General features: G+C 40.8%; 1 protein-coding gene across 2 annotated transcripts in view; it reads left to right on the top strand.

Annotated features, from left to right (window-relative positions):
- The window catches only part of tnfsf13 (TNF superfamily member 13), a 32,670-nt gene extending 15,754 nt beyond the window's left edge, over positions 1 to 16,916 (top strand). For both annotated transcript variants that reach the window (XM_072692689.1, XM_072692688.1), the window contains exons 6-7: positions 14,893 to 15,063; positions 16,182 to 16,916. In XM_072692689.1, coding sequence (XP_072548790.1) covers positions 14,893 to 15,002 — 110 coding nt within the window. In that variant the 3' untranslated portion in view covers positions 15,003 to 15,063; positions 16,182 to 16,916. The remainder of the gene's footprint in view (positions 1 to 14,892; positions 15,064 to 16,181) is intronic.
- Positions 16,917 to 17,349: the final 433 nt, after the last annotated feature.

The raw sequence follows: 17,349 nt of genomic DNA, 5'->3' as shown, positions 1-17,349 counted from the left end.
ACAGTAACTCTACAGTAACTCTCCTACAGTAACCCTCCTACAGTAACTCTCTTACAGTAACTCTCCTACAGTAACTCTACAGTAACTCTCCTACAGTAACTCTCCTACAGTGACTCTACAGTAACTCTACAGTAACCCTCCTACAGTAACTCTACAGTAACTCTACAGTAACTCTCCTACAGTAACTCTACAGTAACTCTCCTACAGTAACCCTCCTACAGTAACTCTCTTACATTAACTCTCCTACAGTAACTCTCCAGTAACTCTCTTACAGTAACTCTACAGTAACTCTCCTACAGTAACTCTCCTACAGTAACTCTACAGTAACCGTCCTACAGTAACTCTACAGTAACTCTCCTACAGTAACCCTCCTACAGTAACTCTCTTACAGTAACTCTCCTACAGTAACTCTACAGTAACTCTCCTACAGTAACTCTCCTACAGTGACTCTACAGTAACTCTACAGTAACCCTCCTACAGTAACTCTACAGTAACTCTACAGTAACTCTCCTACAGTAACTCTACAGTAACTCTCCTACAGTAACCCTCCTACAGTAACTCTCTTACATTAACTCTCCTACAGTAACTCTCCAGTAACTCTCTTACAGTAACTCTACAGTAACTCTCCTACAGTAACTCTCCTACAGTGACTCTACAGTAACTCTACAGTAACCCTCCTACAGTAACTCTACAGTAACTCTCCTACAGTAACCCTCCTACAGTAACTCTCTTACAGTAACTCTCCTACAGTAACTCTACAGTAACTCTCCTACAGTAACTCTCCTACAGTGACTCTACAGTAACTCTACAGTAACCCTCCTACAGTAACTCTACAGTAACTCTACAGTAACTCTCCTACAGTAACTCTACAGTAACTCTCCTACAGTAACCCTCCTACAGTAACTCTCTTACATTAACTCTCCTACAGTAACTCTCCAGTAACTCTCTTACAGTAACTCTACAGTAACTCTCCTACAGTAACTCTCCTACAGTAACTCTACAGTAACCGTCCTACAGTAACTCTACAGTAACCCTCCTACAGTAACTCTCTTACATTAACCCTCCTACAGTAACTCTACAGTAACCCTCCTACAGTAACTCTCCTACAGTAACTCTACAGTAACCCTCCTACAGTAACTCTCTTACATTAACCCTCCTACAGTAACTCTACAGTAACTCTCCTACAGTAACTCTACAGTAACTCTACAGTAACCCTCCTACAGTAACTCTACAGTAACTCTCTTACAGTAACTCTACAGTAACTCTCCTACAGTAACTCTCCTACAGTGACTCTACAGGAACTCTACAGTAACCCTCCTACAGTAACTCTACAGTAACTCTCCTACAGTAACTCTACAGTAACTCTCCTACAGTAACTCTCCTACAGTAACTCTACAGTAACCCTCCTACAGTAACTCTACAGTAAACCTCCTACAGTAACTCTCCTACAGTAACTCTACAGTAACTCTCTTACAGTAACTCTACAGTAACTCTCCTACAGTAACTCTCCTACAGTAACTCTACAGTAACTCTCCTACAGTAACTCTACAGTAACCGTCCTACAGTAACTCTACACTAACCCTCCTACAGTAACTCTTTTACATTAACCCTCCTACAGTAACTCTACAGTAACCCTCCTACAGTAACTCTCCTACAGTAACTCTACAGTAACCCTCCTACAGTAACTCTACAGTAACCCTCCTACAGTAACTCTCACACAGTAACTCTACAGTAACCCTCCTACAGTAACTCTCTTACATTAACCCTCCTACAGTAACTCTACAGTAACTCTCCTACAGTAACTCTACAGTAACTCTCTTACAGTAACTCTACAGTAACTCTACAGTAACCCTCCTACAGTAACTCTACAGTAACTCTCTTACAGTAACTCTACAGTAACTCTCCTACAGTAACTCTCCTACAGTGACTCTACAGGAACTCTACAGTAACCCTCCTACAGTAACTCTACAGTAACTCTCCTACAGTAACCCTCCTACAGTAACTCTACAGTAACTCTCCTACAGTAACCCTCCTACAGTAACTCTCTTACATTAACTCTCCTACAGTAACTCTACAGTAACCCTCCTACAGTAACTTTCTTACATTAACTCTCCTACAGTAACTCTACAGTAACTCTCCTACAGTAACTCTACAGTAACGCTCCTACAGTAACTCTACAGTAACTCTACAGTAACTCTCCTACAGTAACTCTACAGTAACCCTCCTACAGTAACTCTCTTACATTAACTCTACAGTAACGCTCCTACAGTAACTCTACAGTAACTCTCCTACAGTGACTCTACAGTAACTCTACAGTAACCCTCCTACAGTAACTCTACAGTAACTCCCCTACAGTGACCCTCCTACAGTAACTCTCTTACATTAACTCTCCTACAGTAACTCTCCAGTAACTCTCTTACAGTAACTCTACAGTAACTCTCCTACAGTAACCCTCCTACAGTAACTTTCTTACATTAACTCTCCTACAGTAACTCTACAGTAACTCTCCTACAGTAACTCTACAGTAACGCTCCTACAGTAACTCTACAGTAACTCTCTTACAGTAACACTCCTACAGTAACTCTACAGTAACTCTACAGTAAATCTCCTACAGTAACTCTACAGTAACTCTCCTACAGTAACTCTCCTACAGTAACACTCCAACAGAAACTCTACAGTAACTCTCTTATAGTAACACTCCAACAGTAACTCTACCGTAACTCTCCTACAGTAACTCTACAGTAACTCTCCTACAGTAACACTCCTACAGTAACCCTACAGCAATGCTCCTACAGTAACTCTACAGTAACTCTACAGTAACCCTCCTACAGTAACTCTCTTACAGTAACTCTACAGTAACACTCCTACAGTAACTCTACCGTAACTCTCTTACACTAACTCTACAGTAACTCTCTTACAGTGACTCTACAGTAACTCTCCTACAGTAACACTCCTACAGTAACTCTACCATAACTCTCCTACAGTAACTCTACAGTAACTCTCTTACAGTAACTCTACAGTAACTCTACAGTAACCCTCCTACAGTAACTCTACAGTAACTCTCTTACAGTAACTCTACAGTAACTCTCCTACAGTAACTCTCCTACAGTAACTCTACAGTAACTCTCCTACAGTGACTCTACAGTAACTCTACAGTAACCCTCCTACAGTAACTCTACAGTAACTCTCCTACAGTAACTCTCCTACAGTAACTCTACAGTAACTCTCCTACAGTAACTCTCCTACAGTAACTGTCCTACAGTAACTCTACAGTAACTCTCCTACAGTAACTCTCCTACAGTAACTCTACAGTAACCCTCCTACAGTAACTTTCTTACATTAACCCTCCTACAGTAACTCTACAGTAACTCTCCTACAGTAACTCTACAGTAACGCTCCTACAGTAACTCTACAGTAACTCTCTTACAGTAACACTCCTACAGTAACTCTACAGTAACTCTACAGTAACTCTCCTACAGTAACTCTACAGTAACCCTCCTACAGTAACTCTACAGTAACTCTCCTACAGTAACCCTCCTACAGTAACTCTCTTACATTAACTCTCCTACAGTAACTCTCCAGTAACTCTCTTACAGTAACTCTACAGTAACTCTCCTACAGTAACTCTCCTACAGTAACTCTACAGTAACCGTCCTACAGTAACTCTACAGTAACCCTCCTACAGTAACTCTCTTACATTAACCCTCCTACAGTAACTCTACAGTAACCCTCCTACAGTAACTCTCCTACAGTAACTCTACAGTAACCCTCCTACAGTAACTCTACAGTAACCCTCCTACAGTAACTCTCCTACAGTAACTCTACAGTAACCCTCCTACAGTAACTCTCTTACATTAACCCTCCTACAGTAACTCTACAGTAACTCTCCTACAGTAACTCTACAGTAACCCTCCTACAGTAACTCTCTTACATTAACTCTACAGTAACGCTCCTACAGTAACTCTACAGTAACTCTCCTACAGTGACTCTACAGTAACTCTACAGTAACCCTCCTACAGTAACTCTACAGTAACTCTCCTACAGTGACCCTCCTACAGTAACTCTCTTACATTAACTCTCCTACAGTAACTCTCCAGTAACTCTCTTACAGTAACTCTACAGTAACTCTCCTACAGTAACCCTCCTACAGTAACTTTCTTACATTAACTCTCCTACAGTAACTCTACAGTAACTCTCCTACAGTAACTCTACAGTAACGCTCCTACAGTAACTCTACAGTAACTCTCTTACAGTAACACTCCTACAGTAACTCTACAGTAACTCTACAGTAAATCTCCTACAGTAACTCTACAGTAACTCTCCTACAGTAACTCTCCTACAGTAACACTCCAACAGAAACTCTACAGTAACTCTCTTATAGTAACACTCCAACAGTAACTCTACCGTAACTCTCCTACAGTAACTCTACAGTAACTCTCCTACAGTAACACTCCTACAGTAACCCTACAGCAATGCTCCTACAGTAACTCTACAGTAACTCTACAGTAACCCTCCTACAGTAACTCTCTTACAGTAACTCTACAGTAACACTCCTACAGTAACTCTACCGTAACTCTCTTACACTAACTCTACAGTAACTCTCTTACAGTGACTCTACAGTAACTCTCCTACAGTAACACTCCTACAGTAACTCTACCATAACTCTCCTACAGTAACTCTACAGTAACTCTCTTACAGTAACTCTACAGTAACTCTACAGTAACCCTCCTACAGTAACTCTACAGTAACTCTCTTACAGTAACTCTACAGTAACTCTCCTACAGTAACTCTCCTACAGTAACTCTACAGTAACTCTCCTACAGTGACTCTACAGTAACTCTACAGTAACCCTCCTACAGTAACTCTACAGTAACTCTCCTACAGTAACTCTCCTACAGTAACTCTACAGTAACTCTCCTACAGTAACTGTCCTACAGTAACTCTACAGTAACTCTCCTACAGTAACTCTCCTACAGTAACTCTACAGTAACCCTCCTACAGTAACTTTCTTACATTAACCCTCCTACAGTAACTCTACAGTAACTCTCCTACAGTAACTCTACAGTAACGCTCCTACAGTAACTCTACAGTAACTCTCTTACAGTAACACTCCTACAGTAACTCTACAGTAACTCTACAGTAACTCTCCTACAGTAACTCTACAGTAACCCTCCTACAGTAACTCTACAGTAACTCTCCTACAGTAACCCTCCTACAGTAACTCTCTTACATTAACTCTCCTACAGTAACTCTCCAGTAACTCTCTTACAGTAACTCTACAGTAACTCTCCTACAGTAACTCTCCTACAGTAACTCTACAGTAACCGTCCTACAGTAACTCTACAGTAACCCTCCTACAGTAACTCTCTTACATTAACCCTCCTACAGTAACTCTACAGTAACCCTCCTACAGTAACTCTCCTACAGTAACTCTACAGTAACCCTCCTACAGTAACTCTACAGTAACCCTCCTACAGTAACTCTCCTACAGTAACTCTACAGTAACCCTCCTACAGTAACTCTCTTACATTAACCCTCCTACAGTAACTCTACAGTAACTCTCCTACAGTAACTCTACAGTAACTCTACAGTAACCCTCCTACAGTAACTCTACAGTAACTCTCTTACAGTAACTCTACAGTAACTCTCCTACAGTAACTCTCCTACAGTGACTCTACAGGAACTCTACAGTAACCCTCCTACAGTAACTCTACAGTAACTCTCCTACAGTAACTCTACAGTAACTCTCCTACAGTAACTCTACAGTAACCCTCCTACAGTAACTCTCCTACAGTAACTCTACAGTAACCCTCCTACAGTAACTCTCTTACATTAACTCTCCTACAGTAACTCTCCAGTAACTCTCTTACAGTAACTCTACAGTAACTCTCCTACAGTAACTCTCCTACAGTAACTCTACAGTAACTCTCCTACAGTAACCGTCCTACAGTAACTCTACAGTAACCCTCCTACAGTAACTCTCTTACATTAACCCTCCTACAGTAACTCTACAGTAACCCTCCTACAGTAACTCTCCTACAGTAACTCTACAGTAACCCTCCTACAGTAACTCTACAGTAACCCTCCTACAGTAACTCTCACACAGTAACTCTACAGTAACCCTCCTACAGTAACTCTCTTACATTAACCCTCCTACAGTAACTCTACAGTAACTCTCCTACAGTAACTCTACAGTAACTCTCTTACAGTAACTCTACAGTAACTCTACAGTAACCCTCCTACAGTAACTCTACAGTAACTCTCTTACAGTAACTCTACAGTAACTCTCCTACAGTAACTCTCCTACAGTGACTCTACAGGAACTCTACAGTAACCCTCCTACAGTAACTCTACAGTAACTCTCCTACAGTAACTCTACAGTAACTCTCCTACAGTAACCCTCCTACAGTAACTCTACAGTAACTCTCCTACAGTAACCCTCCTACAGTAACTCTCTTACATTAACTCTCCTACAGTAACTCTACAGTAACCCTCCTACAGTAACTTTCTTACATTAACTCTCCTACAGTAACTCTACAGTAACTCTCCTACAGTAACTCTACAGTAACGCTCCTACAGTAACTCTACAGTAACTCTATAGTAACTCTCCTACAGTAACTCTACAGTAACCCTCCTACAGTAACTCTCTTACATTAACTCTACAGTAACGCTCCTACAGTAACTCTACAGTAACTCTCCTACAGTGACTCTACAGTAACTCTACAGTAACCCTCCTACAGTAACTCTACAGTAACTCTCATACAGTGACCCTCCTACAGTAACTCTCTTACATTAACTCTCCTACAGTAACTCTCCAGTAACTCTCTTACAGTAACTCTACAGTAACTTTCCTACAGTAACTCTCCTACAGTAACTCTACAGTAACCCTCCTACAGTAACTTTCTTACATTAACTCTCCTACAGTAACTCTACAGTAACGCTCCTACAGTAACTCTACAGTAACTCTCTTACAGTAACACTCCTACAGTAACTCTACAGTAACTCTACAGTAAATCTCCTACAGTAACTCTACAGTAACTCTCCTACAGTAACTCTCCTACAGTAACACTCCAACAGAAACTCTACAGTAACTCTCTTACAGTAACACTCCAACAGTAACTCTACCGTAACTCTCCTACAGTAACTCTACAGTAACTCTCCTACAGTAACACTCCTACAGTAACCCTACAGCAATGCTCCTACAGTAACTCTACAGTAACTCTACAGTAACCCTCCTACAGTAACTCTCTTACAGTAACTCTACAGTAACACTCCTACAGTAACTCTACCGTAACTCTCTTACACTAACTCTACAGTAACTCTCTTACAGTGACTCTACAGTAACTCTCCTACAGTAACACTCCTACAGTAACTCTACCATAACTCTCCTACAGTAACTCTACAGTAACTCTCTTACAGTAACTCTACAGTAACTCTACAGTAACCCTCCTACAGTAACTCTACAGTAACTCTCTTACAGTAACTCTACAGTAACTCTCCTACAGTAACTCTCCTACAGTAACTCTACAGTAACTCTCCTACAGTGACTCTACAGTAACTCTACAGTAACCCTCCTACAGTAACTCTACAGTAACTCTCCTACAGTAACTCTCCTACAGTAACTCTACAGTAACTCTCCTACAGTAACTCTCCTACAGTAACTGTCCTACAGTAACTCTACAGTAACTCTCCTACAGTAACTCTCCTACAGTAACTCTACAGTAACCCTCCTACAGTAACTTTCTTACATTAACTCTCCTACAGTAACTCTACAGTAACTCTCCTACAGTAACTCTACAGTAACGCTCCTACAGTAACTCTACAGTAACTCTCTTACAGTAACACTCCTACAGTAACTCTACAGTAACTCTACAGTAACTCTCCTACAGTAACTCTACAGTAACCCTCCTACAGTAACTCTCCTACAGTAATTCTCTTACAGTAACACTCCAACAGAAACTCTACAGTAACTCTCTTACAGTAACACTCCAACAGTAAGTCTACCATAACTCTCCTACAGTAACTCTACAGTAACTCTCCTACAGTAACACTCCTACAGTAACCCTACAGCAATGCTCCTACAGTAACTCTACAGTAACTCTACAGTAACTCTCCTACAGTAACTCTCTTACAGTAACTCTACAGTAACACTCCTACAGTAACTCTACCGTAACTCTCCTACACTAACTCTACAGTAACTCTCTTACAGTAACTCTCCTACAGTAACTCTCTTACAGTAACTCTACAGTAACACTCCTACAGTAACTCTACCGTAACTCTCCTACACTAACTCTACAGTAACTCTCTTACAGTAACTCTACAGTAACTCTCCTACAGTAACACTCCTACAGTAACTCTACCATAACTCTCCTACAGTAACTCTACAGTAACTCTCTTACAGTAACCCTACAGTAACTCTACAGTAACTCTCCTACAGTAACACTCCTACAGTAACTCTACCGTAACTCTCCTACAGTAACTCTACAGTAACTCTCCTACAGTAACTCTACAGTAGCTCTCCTACAGTAACTCTCTTACAGTAACACTCCAACAGTAACCCTACAGTAACACTCCAACAGTAACCCTACAGTAACTCTCCTACAGTAACTCTACAGTAACTCTCCTATAGTAACTCTACAGTAACTCTACAGTAACTCTCTTACAGTAACACTCCAACAGTAACTCTCCTACAGTAACACTCACAGTAACTCAACAGTAACTCTCCTACAGTAACTCTACAGTAACTCTCCTACAGTAACACTCACAGTAACTCTACCGTAACTCTCCTACAGTAACTCTACAGTAACTCTCCTACAGTAACTCTCCTACAGTACCTCTACAGTAACTCTCCTACAGTAACTCTACAGTAACTCTCCTACAGTAACTCTCCTACAGTAACACTCCAACAGTAACTCTACAGTAACTCTCCTACAGTAACTCTCCTACAATAACTCTACAGTAACTCTCCTACAGTAACTCTACAGTAACTCTCTTACAGTAACTCTCCTACAGTAACTCTCCTACAGTAACTCTACAGTAACTGTCCTACAGTAACACTCCAACAGTAACTCTACCGTAACTCTCCTACAGTAACTCTACAGTAACCCTCCTACAGTAACTCTCCTACAGTAACTCTACAGTAACCCTCCTACAGTAACTCTACAGTAACCCTCCTACAGTAACTCTCACACAGTAACTCTACAGTAACCCTCCTACAGTAACTCTCCTACAGTAACTCTACAGTAACTGTCCTACAGTAACACTCCAACAGTAACTCTACCGTAACTCTCCTACAGTAACTCTACAGTAACCCTCCTACAGTAACTCTCTTACAGTAACTCTACAGTAACTCTACAGTAACCCTCCTACAGTAACTCTACAGTAACTCTCTTACAGTAACTCTACAGTAACTCTCCTACAGTAACTCTCCTACAGTGACTCTACAGGAACTCTACAGTAACCCTCCTACAGTAACTCTACAGTAACTCTCCTACAGTAACTCTACAGTAACTCTCCTACAGTAACCCTCCTACAGTAACTCTACAGTAACTCTCCTACAGTAACCCTCCTACAGTAACTCTCTTACATTAACTCTCCTACAGTAACTCTACAGTAACCCTCCTACAGTAACTTTCTTACATTAACTCTCCTACAGTAACTCTACAGTAACTCTCCTACAGTAACACTCCAACAGTAAGTCTACCATAACTCTCCTACAGTAACTCTACAGTAACTCTCCTACAGTAACACTCCTACAGTAACCCTACAGCAATGCTCCTACAGTAACTCTACAGTAACTCTACAGTAACTCTCCTACAGTAACTCTCTTACAGTAACTCTACAGTAACACTCCTACAGTAACTCTACCGTAACTCTCCTACACTAACTCTACAGTAACTCTCTTACAGTAACTCTCCTACAGTAACTCTCTTACAGTAACTCTACAGTAACACTCCTACAGTAACTCTACCGTAACTCTCCTACACTAACTCTACAGTAACTCTCTTACAGTAACTCTACAGTAACTCTCCTACAGTAACACTCCTACAGTAACTCTACCATAACTCTCCTACAGTAACTCTACAGTAACTCTCTTACAGTAACCCTACAGTAACTCTACAGTAACTCTCCTACAGTAACACTCCTACAGTAACTCTACCGTAACTCTCCTACAGTAACTCTACAGTAACTCTCCTACAGTAACTCTACAGTAGCTCTCCTACAGTAACTCTCTTACAGTAACACTCCAACAGTAACCCTACAGTAACACTCCAACAGTAACCCTACAGTAACTCTCCTACAGTAACTCTACAGTAACTCTCCTATAGTAACTCTACAGTAACTCTACAGTAACTCTCTTACAGTAACACTCCAACAGTAACTCTCCTACAGTAACACTCACAGTAACTCAACAGTAACTCTCCTACAGTAACTCTACAGTAACTCTCCTACAGTAACACTCACAGTAACTCTACCGTAACTCTCCTACAGTAACTCTACAGTAACTCTCCTACAGTAACTCTCCTACAGTACCTCTACAGTAACTCTCCTACAGTAACTCTACAGTAACTCTCCTACAGTAACTCTCCTACAGTAACACTCCAACAGTAACTCTACAGTAACTCTCCTACAGTAACTCTCCTACAATAACTCTACAGTAACTCTCCTACAGTAACTCTACAGTAACTCTCTTACAGTAACTCTCCTACAGTAACTCTCCTACAGTAACTCTACAGTAACTGTCCTACAGTAACACTCCAACAGTAACTCTACCGTAACTCTCCTACAGTAACTCTACAGTAACCCTCCTACAGTAACTCTCCTACAGTAACTCTACAGTAACCCTCCTACAGTAACTCTACAGTAACCCTCCTACAGTAACTCTCACACAGTAACTCTACAGTAACCCTCCTACAGTAACTCTCTTACATTAACCCTCCTACAGTAACTCTACAGTAACTCTCCTACAGTAACTCTACAGTAACTCTCTTACAGTAACTCTACAGTAACTCTACAATAACCCTCCTACAGTAACTCTACAGTAACTCTCTTACAGTAACTCTACAGTAACTCTCCTACAGTAACTCTCCTACAGTGACTCTACAGGAACTCTACAGTAACCCTCCTACAGTAACTCTACAGTAACTCTCCTACAGTAACTCTACAGTAACTCTCCTACAGTAACCCTCCTACAGTAACTCTACAGTAACTCTCCTACAGTAACCCTCCTACAGTAACTCTCTTACATTAACTCTCCTACAGTAACTCTACAGTAACCCTCCTACAGTAACTTTCTTACATTAACTCTCCTACAGTAACTCTACAGTAACTCTCCTACAGTAACTCTACAGTAACGCTCCTACAGTAACTCTACAGTAACTCTCCTACAGTAACTCTCTTACAGTAACACTCCTACAGTAACTCTACAGTAACTCTACAGTAACTCTCCTACAGTAACTCTACAGTAACCCTCCTACAGTAACTCTCTTACATTAACTCTACAGTAACGCTCCTACAGTAACTCTACAGTAACTCTCCTACAGTGACTCTACAGTAACTCTACAGTAACCCTCCTACAGTAACTCTACAGTAACTCTCCTACAGTGACCCTCCTACAGTAACTCTCTTACATTAACTCTCCTACAGTAACTCTCCAGTAACTCTCTTACAGTAACTCTACAGTAACTCTCCTACAGTAACTCTCCTACAGTAACTCTACAGTAACCCTCCTACAGTAACTTTCTTACATTAACTCTCCTACAGTAACTCTACAGTAACTCTCCTACAGTAACTCTACAGTAACGCTCCTACAGTAACTCTACAGTAACTCTCTTACAGTAACACTCCTACAGTAACTCTACAGTAACTCTACAGTAAATCTCCTACAGTAACTCTACAGTAACTCTCCTACAGTAACTCTCCTACAGTAACTCTCTTACAGTAACACTCCAACAGAAACTCTACAGTAACTCTCTTACAGTAACACTCCAACAGTAACTCTACCGTAACTCTCCTACAGTAACTCTACAGTAACTCTCCTACAGTAACACTCCTACAGTAACCCTACAGCAATGCTCCTACAGTAACTCTACAGTAACTCTACAGTAACCCTCCTACAGTAACTCTCTTACAGTAACTCTACAGTAACACTCCTACAGTAACTCTACCGTAACTCTCTTACACTAACTCTACAGTAACTCTCTTACAGTGACTCTACAGTAACTCTCCTACAGTAACACTCCTACAGTAACTCTACCATAACTCTCCTACAGTAACTCTACAGTAACTCTCTTACAGTAACTCTACAGTAACTCTACAGTAACCCTCCTACAGTAACTCTACAGTAACTCTCTTACAGTAACTCTACAGTAACTCTCCTACAGTAACTCTCCTACAGTAACTCTACAGTAACTCTCCTACAGTGACTCTACAGTAACTCTACAGTAACCCTCCTACAGTAACTCTACAGTAACTCTCCTACAGTAACTCTCCTACAGTAACTCTCCTACAGTAACTGTCCTACAGTAACTCTACAGTAACTCTCCTACAGTAACTCTCCTACAGTAACTCTACAGTAACCCTCCTACAGTAACTTTCTTACATTAACTCTCCTACAGTAACTCTACAGTAACTCTCCTACAGTAACTCTACAGTAACGCTCCTACAGTAACTCTACAGTAACTCTCTTACAGTAACACTCCTACAGTAACTCTACAGTAACTCTACAGTAACTCTCCTACAGTAACTCTACAGTAACCCTCCTACAGTAACTCTCCTACAGTAACTCTCTTACAGTAACACTCCAACAGAAACTCTACAGTAACTCTCTTACAGTAACACTCCAACAGTAAGTCTACCATAACTCTCCTACAGTAACTCTACAGTAACTCTCCTACAGTAACACTCCTACAGTAACCCTACAGCAATGCTCCTACAGTAACTCTACAGTAACTCTACAGTAACTCTCCTACAGTAACTCTCTTACAGTAACTCTACAGTAACACTCCTACAGTAACTCTACCGTAACTCTCCTACACTAACTCTACAGTAACTCTCTTACAGTAACTCTCCTACAGTAACTCTCTTACAGTAACTCTACAGTAACACTCCTACAGTAACTCTACCGTAACTCTCCTACACTAACTCTACAGTAACTCTCTTACAGTAACTCTACAGTAACTCTCCTACAGTAACACTCCTACAGTAACTCTACCATAACTCTCCTACAGTAACTCTACAGTAACTCTCTTACAGTAACCCTACAGTAACTCTACAGTAACTCTCCTACAGTAACACTCCTACAGTAACTCTACCGTAACTCTCCTACAGTAACTCTACAGTAACTCTCCTACAGTAACTCTACAGTAGCTCTCCTACAGTAACTCTCTTACAGTAACACTCCAACAGTAACCCTACAGTAACACTCCAACAGTAACCCTACAGTAACTCTCCTACAGTAACTCTACAGTAACTCTCCTATAGTAACTCTACAGTTACTCTACAGTAACTCTCTTACAGTAACACTCCAACAGTAACTCTCCTACAGTAACACTCACAGTAACTCAACAGTAAATCTCCTACAGTAACTCTACAGTAACTCTCCTACAGTAACACTCACAGTAACTCTACCGTAACTCTCCTACAGTAACTCTACAGTAACTCTCCTACAGTAACTCTCCTACAGTACCTCTACAGTAACTCTCCTACAGTAACTCTACAGTAACTCTCCTACAGTAACTCTCCTACAGTAACACTCCAACAGTAACTCTACAGTAACTCTCCTACAGTAACTCTCCTACAATAACTCTACAGTAACTCTCCTACAGTAACTCTACAGTAACTCTCTTACAGTAACTCTCCTACAGTATCTCTCCTACAGTAACTCTACAGTAACTGTCCTACAGTAACACTCCAACAGTAACTCTACCGTAACTCTCCTACAGTAACTCTACAGTAACTCTCTTACAGTAACTCTACAGTAACTCTCCTACAGTAACTCTCTTACAGTAACTCTCTTACAGTAACTCTACAGTAACTGTCCTACAGTAACACTCCAACAGTAACTCTACCGTAACTCTCCTACAGTAACTCTACAGTAACTCTCTTACAGTAACTACAGTAACTCTACAGTAACTCTCCTACAGTAACTCTACAGTAACTCTCCTACAGTAACACTCCTACAGTAACTCTCCTACAGTAACTCTACAGTAACACTCCTACAGTAACACTCCTACAGTAACTCTCCTACAGTAACTCTACAGTAACTCTACAGTAACACTCCTACAGTAACTCTACAGTAACTGTCCTACAGTAACTCTGCAGTAACTCTACAGTAACAATCCTACAGTAACTCTTCTACAGTAACTCTACAGTAGCTCTCCTACAGTAATTGTACAGTTACTCTACAGTAACTGAACAGTAACTCTACAGTAACTCTCCAACAGTAACTCTACAGTAACTGTCCTACAGTAACTCTACAGTAACTCTCCTACAGTAACTCTTCTACAGTAACTCTACAGTAACTCTCTTACAGTAACACTCCTACAACAGAGCATCTTCAGATGTCCTTTTCTAGTACTTGTAGTTCTTACAATATATCCAAGTGAAGAGATCCAGCAGCTGGAGACTTAGCCGCAGACCCAAAGGTCAAGGGCTTGACCCCATGATAAGTGTCCTACTGTCAGTGATGTTAGATGAAGGTCAAAGCTCTTACTGTGAGGAAACTCTTGGTAACGTCTCCTGTAACAGAGACACCAGTAAAAAAGAAAACGTTCGACAGACAGAAATCTCAATCACAGCAACAGAGCTTAGATTTCAGCTCCAAAACTAACAACTCTGGTGTTTTTACTTCATCCTCTGTGTGTGTGTGTGTGTGTGTGATTTCTCTCCCAGGCGTTCATTTCCTGGAGTCTGGATCAGTCCTTGAGCTTTCCGTCCCCCGCCAGTCCGCTGAGCTCATCCTCTCTGCCCATGCCACGTTCATGGGGATCTTCAGTATCTGAGTTTATTCACTGCTCTGATTTTTCTACTGGGCTTTTCTGCTCCTCTTCTGCTATTGGACAGGTTTGACTTTGGCTAACTGAGCAATCATTTACATTTAGAAAAAGTTAGGACACCCCATAAAAGCCTTTGTCTTTTTAATCATATTTAAAGCTCTGGAGCTCTTCATCTGATCTTCACTGAGAGATGGAGGTGATCTAACTAATCTCACACACCTGAAGAAACGTTTTTTATCATCATTTATAAAATTGAATTAAAAGAAACACACACACACACACACACATTTATCCCTGCTTCCAATGTGTAGAATCAGAACCAGCTGCAGATGATCAGAACCTGGTTATTTATTTGGTATTATTTATTTAAGAAATACAAAACGGTGAGTTCTGAGAATCCGAGACATCACACCCTCCGAACTTGATGGCGATGGATTTCGAGGGATGGCGGGTCGAGCCGAGCCTATAGGCCTCCTGTGGGCCGCAAGTGCTCTTACAAATATCTATGACCAGAGAACAGCCCCACCAGTGTGTACAAAAGTGCCTGTAGTTACTGAGCAACACACCTTGGAGTGTTATGGGGTTAATGGGGTGTCCTAATTCTGACCTTCTGGTGTAAAAGACAACACTGCAGCTCCACAGTGAGAGGAGCGATGTCCAGTAAAAGCAGGATGACCATCATGACCAGGCTGACTGATCAGCATGACCACTGTGACCAACATTACCAAGCTGGATTATCATCATGACTAGGCTGGTTGACCAGCATGACCAGCTTGACCAAACTTGTCAACTAGTCAAACAGTATGACCAGCTGGGTCAAGTTGCTAAAGGCTGGTTGGCCAGGATGACCATCATGATCAGGCTCATGCAGATCATCATGACCAAGCTGGTTGATCAGCAGGACCAGTATGACCACCCTTGTCAACCAGTATGACCAGCTTGACCAAACCTATCCACCAACTTTACCAATCTAGCCAACCAGTAAGACCAGCTGGGTGAAGTTGCTGAAGAGGTGTGTTTTCACCTGGAAGAGCAGCTTTTTAAACACCCTGACCATCAAAGACCAGCTTAGACCTGGTCATGAGCTGGACTGGTCAGCAGGGACTTTAGGGCCTCATGCTAATACACACCACCTGTTGTACAGCAGACTTCTGCTAACCATGCTAATGTTTGTCTCTTGCTCAGCACTGAATCGCATGGACTGCCCAGGAGAGATACAACAGCGACACCATGTGGCCAAACAGCTTCAAATTCAACTACAGAAATACTCACATTAGCAACGTGCATTTTGGTTCTTTTAACCAGCAGGTGGCACTGTGACACATTTAATTATACAGTACATTATATGCTGTAAACATTCATAATACACAAAGCCTGTTATTCCATAAAACCTTACTAATAAAAACAGAGCCGCTCCTCTTGCTACACCAGAAAGTTCTCAGCCTCATTCTCTATACCCCTACAGCTATTAACTACAGTACATTTCTATACAGCTCTGTGTATCACAGTGGGCAGTGACTGTGTCTAGCTGTAATTAACTCTATATAACATTAGAATAAACCCAAATAAACATAAAGTCAGTGGTCAGTGAAAGTGTCTAGCTGTAATTAACTCTATATAACATTAGAATAAACCCAAATAAACATAAAGTCAGTGGTCAGTGAAAGCGTCTACTTGTAATTAACTCTATATAACATTACAATAAACCCAAATAAACATAAAGTCAGTGGTCAGTGAGAGTGTCTACCTGTAATTAACTCTATATAACATTAAAATAAACCCAAATAAACATAAAGTCAGTGATCAGTGAAAGTGTCTACTTGTAATTAACTCTATATAACATTAAAATAAACCCAAATAAACATAAAGTCAGTGGTCAGTGAAAGCGTCTACCTGTAATTAACTCTATATAACATTAGAATAAACCCAAATAAACATAAAGTCAGTGGTCAGTGAGAGTGTCTACCTGTAATTAACTCTATATAACATTAGAATAAACCCAAATAAACATAAAGTCAGTGGTCAGTGAGAGTGTCTACCTGTAATTAACTCTATATAACATTAGAATAAACCCAAATAAACATAAAGTCAGTGGTCAGTGAGAGTGTCTACCTGTAATTAACTCTATATAACATTAGAATACAGCAATAGCAGTATATCGTTGCTAACACAGTTTCTGTAAAGTTACTATTTTGGAGATCAGGTTTTGTCCAAACAGTGAATATATATATATACAGTATTGTGCAAAAGTTTTACCCCCCTGTGTAAATAAGAGTGTAGAGCTGCTGATCTCCTCAGTAAATCACTGATATCAGAATAAACACTAATAAAAGTGGTGGTGGTTCTCCATCAC

The sequence above is a fragment of the Salminus brasiliensis genome, chromosome 1 (assembly GCF_030463535.1).
Source record: "Salminus brasiliensis chromosome 1, fSalBra1.hap2, whole genome shotgun sequence".
Classification (NCBI taxonomy): Eukaryota; Metazoa; Chordata; class Actinopteri; order Characiformes; family Bryconidae; genus Salminus; species Salminus brasiliensis.
This window is presented reverse-complemented; position numbering and strand designations above follow the sequence as displayed.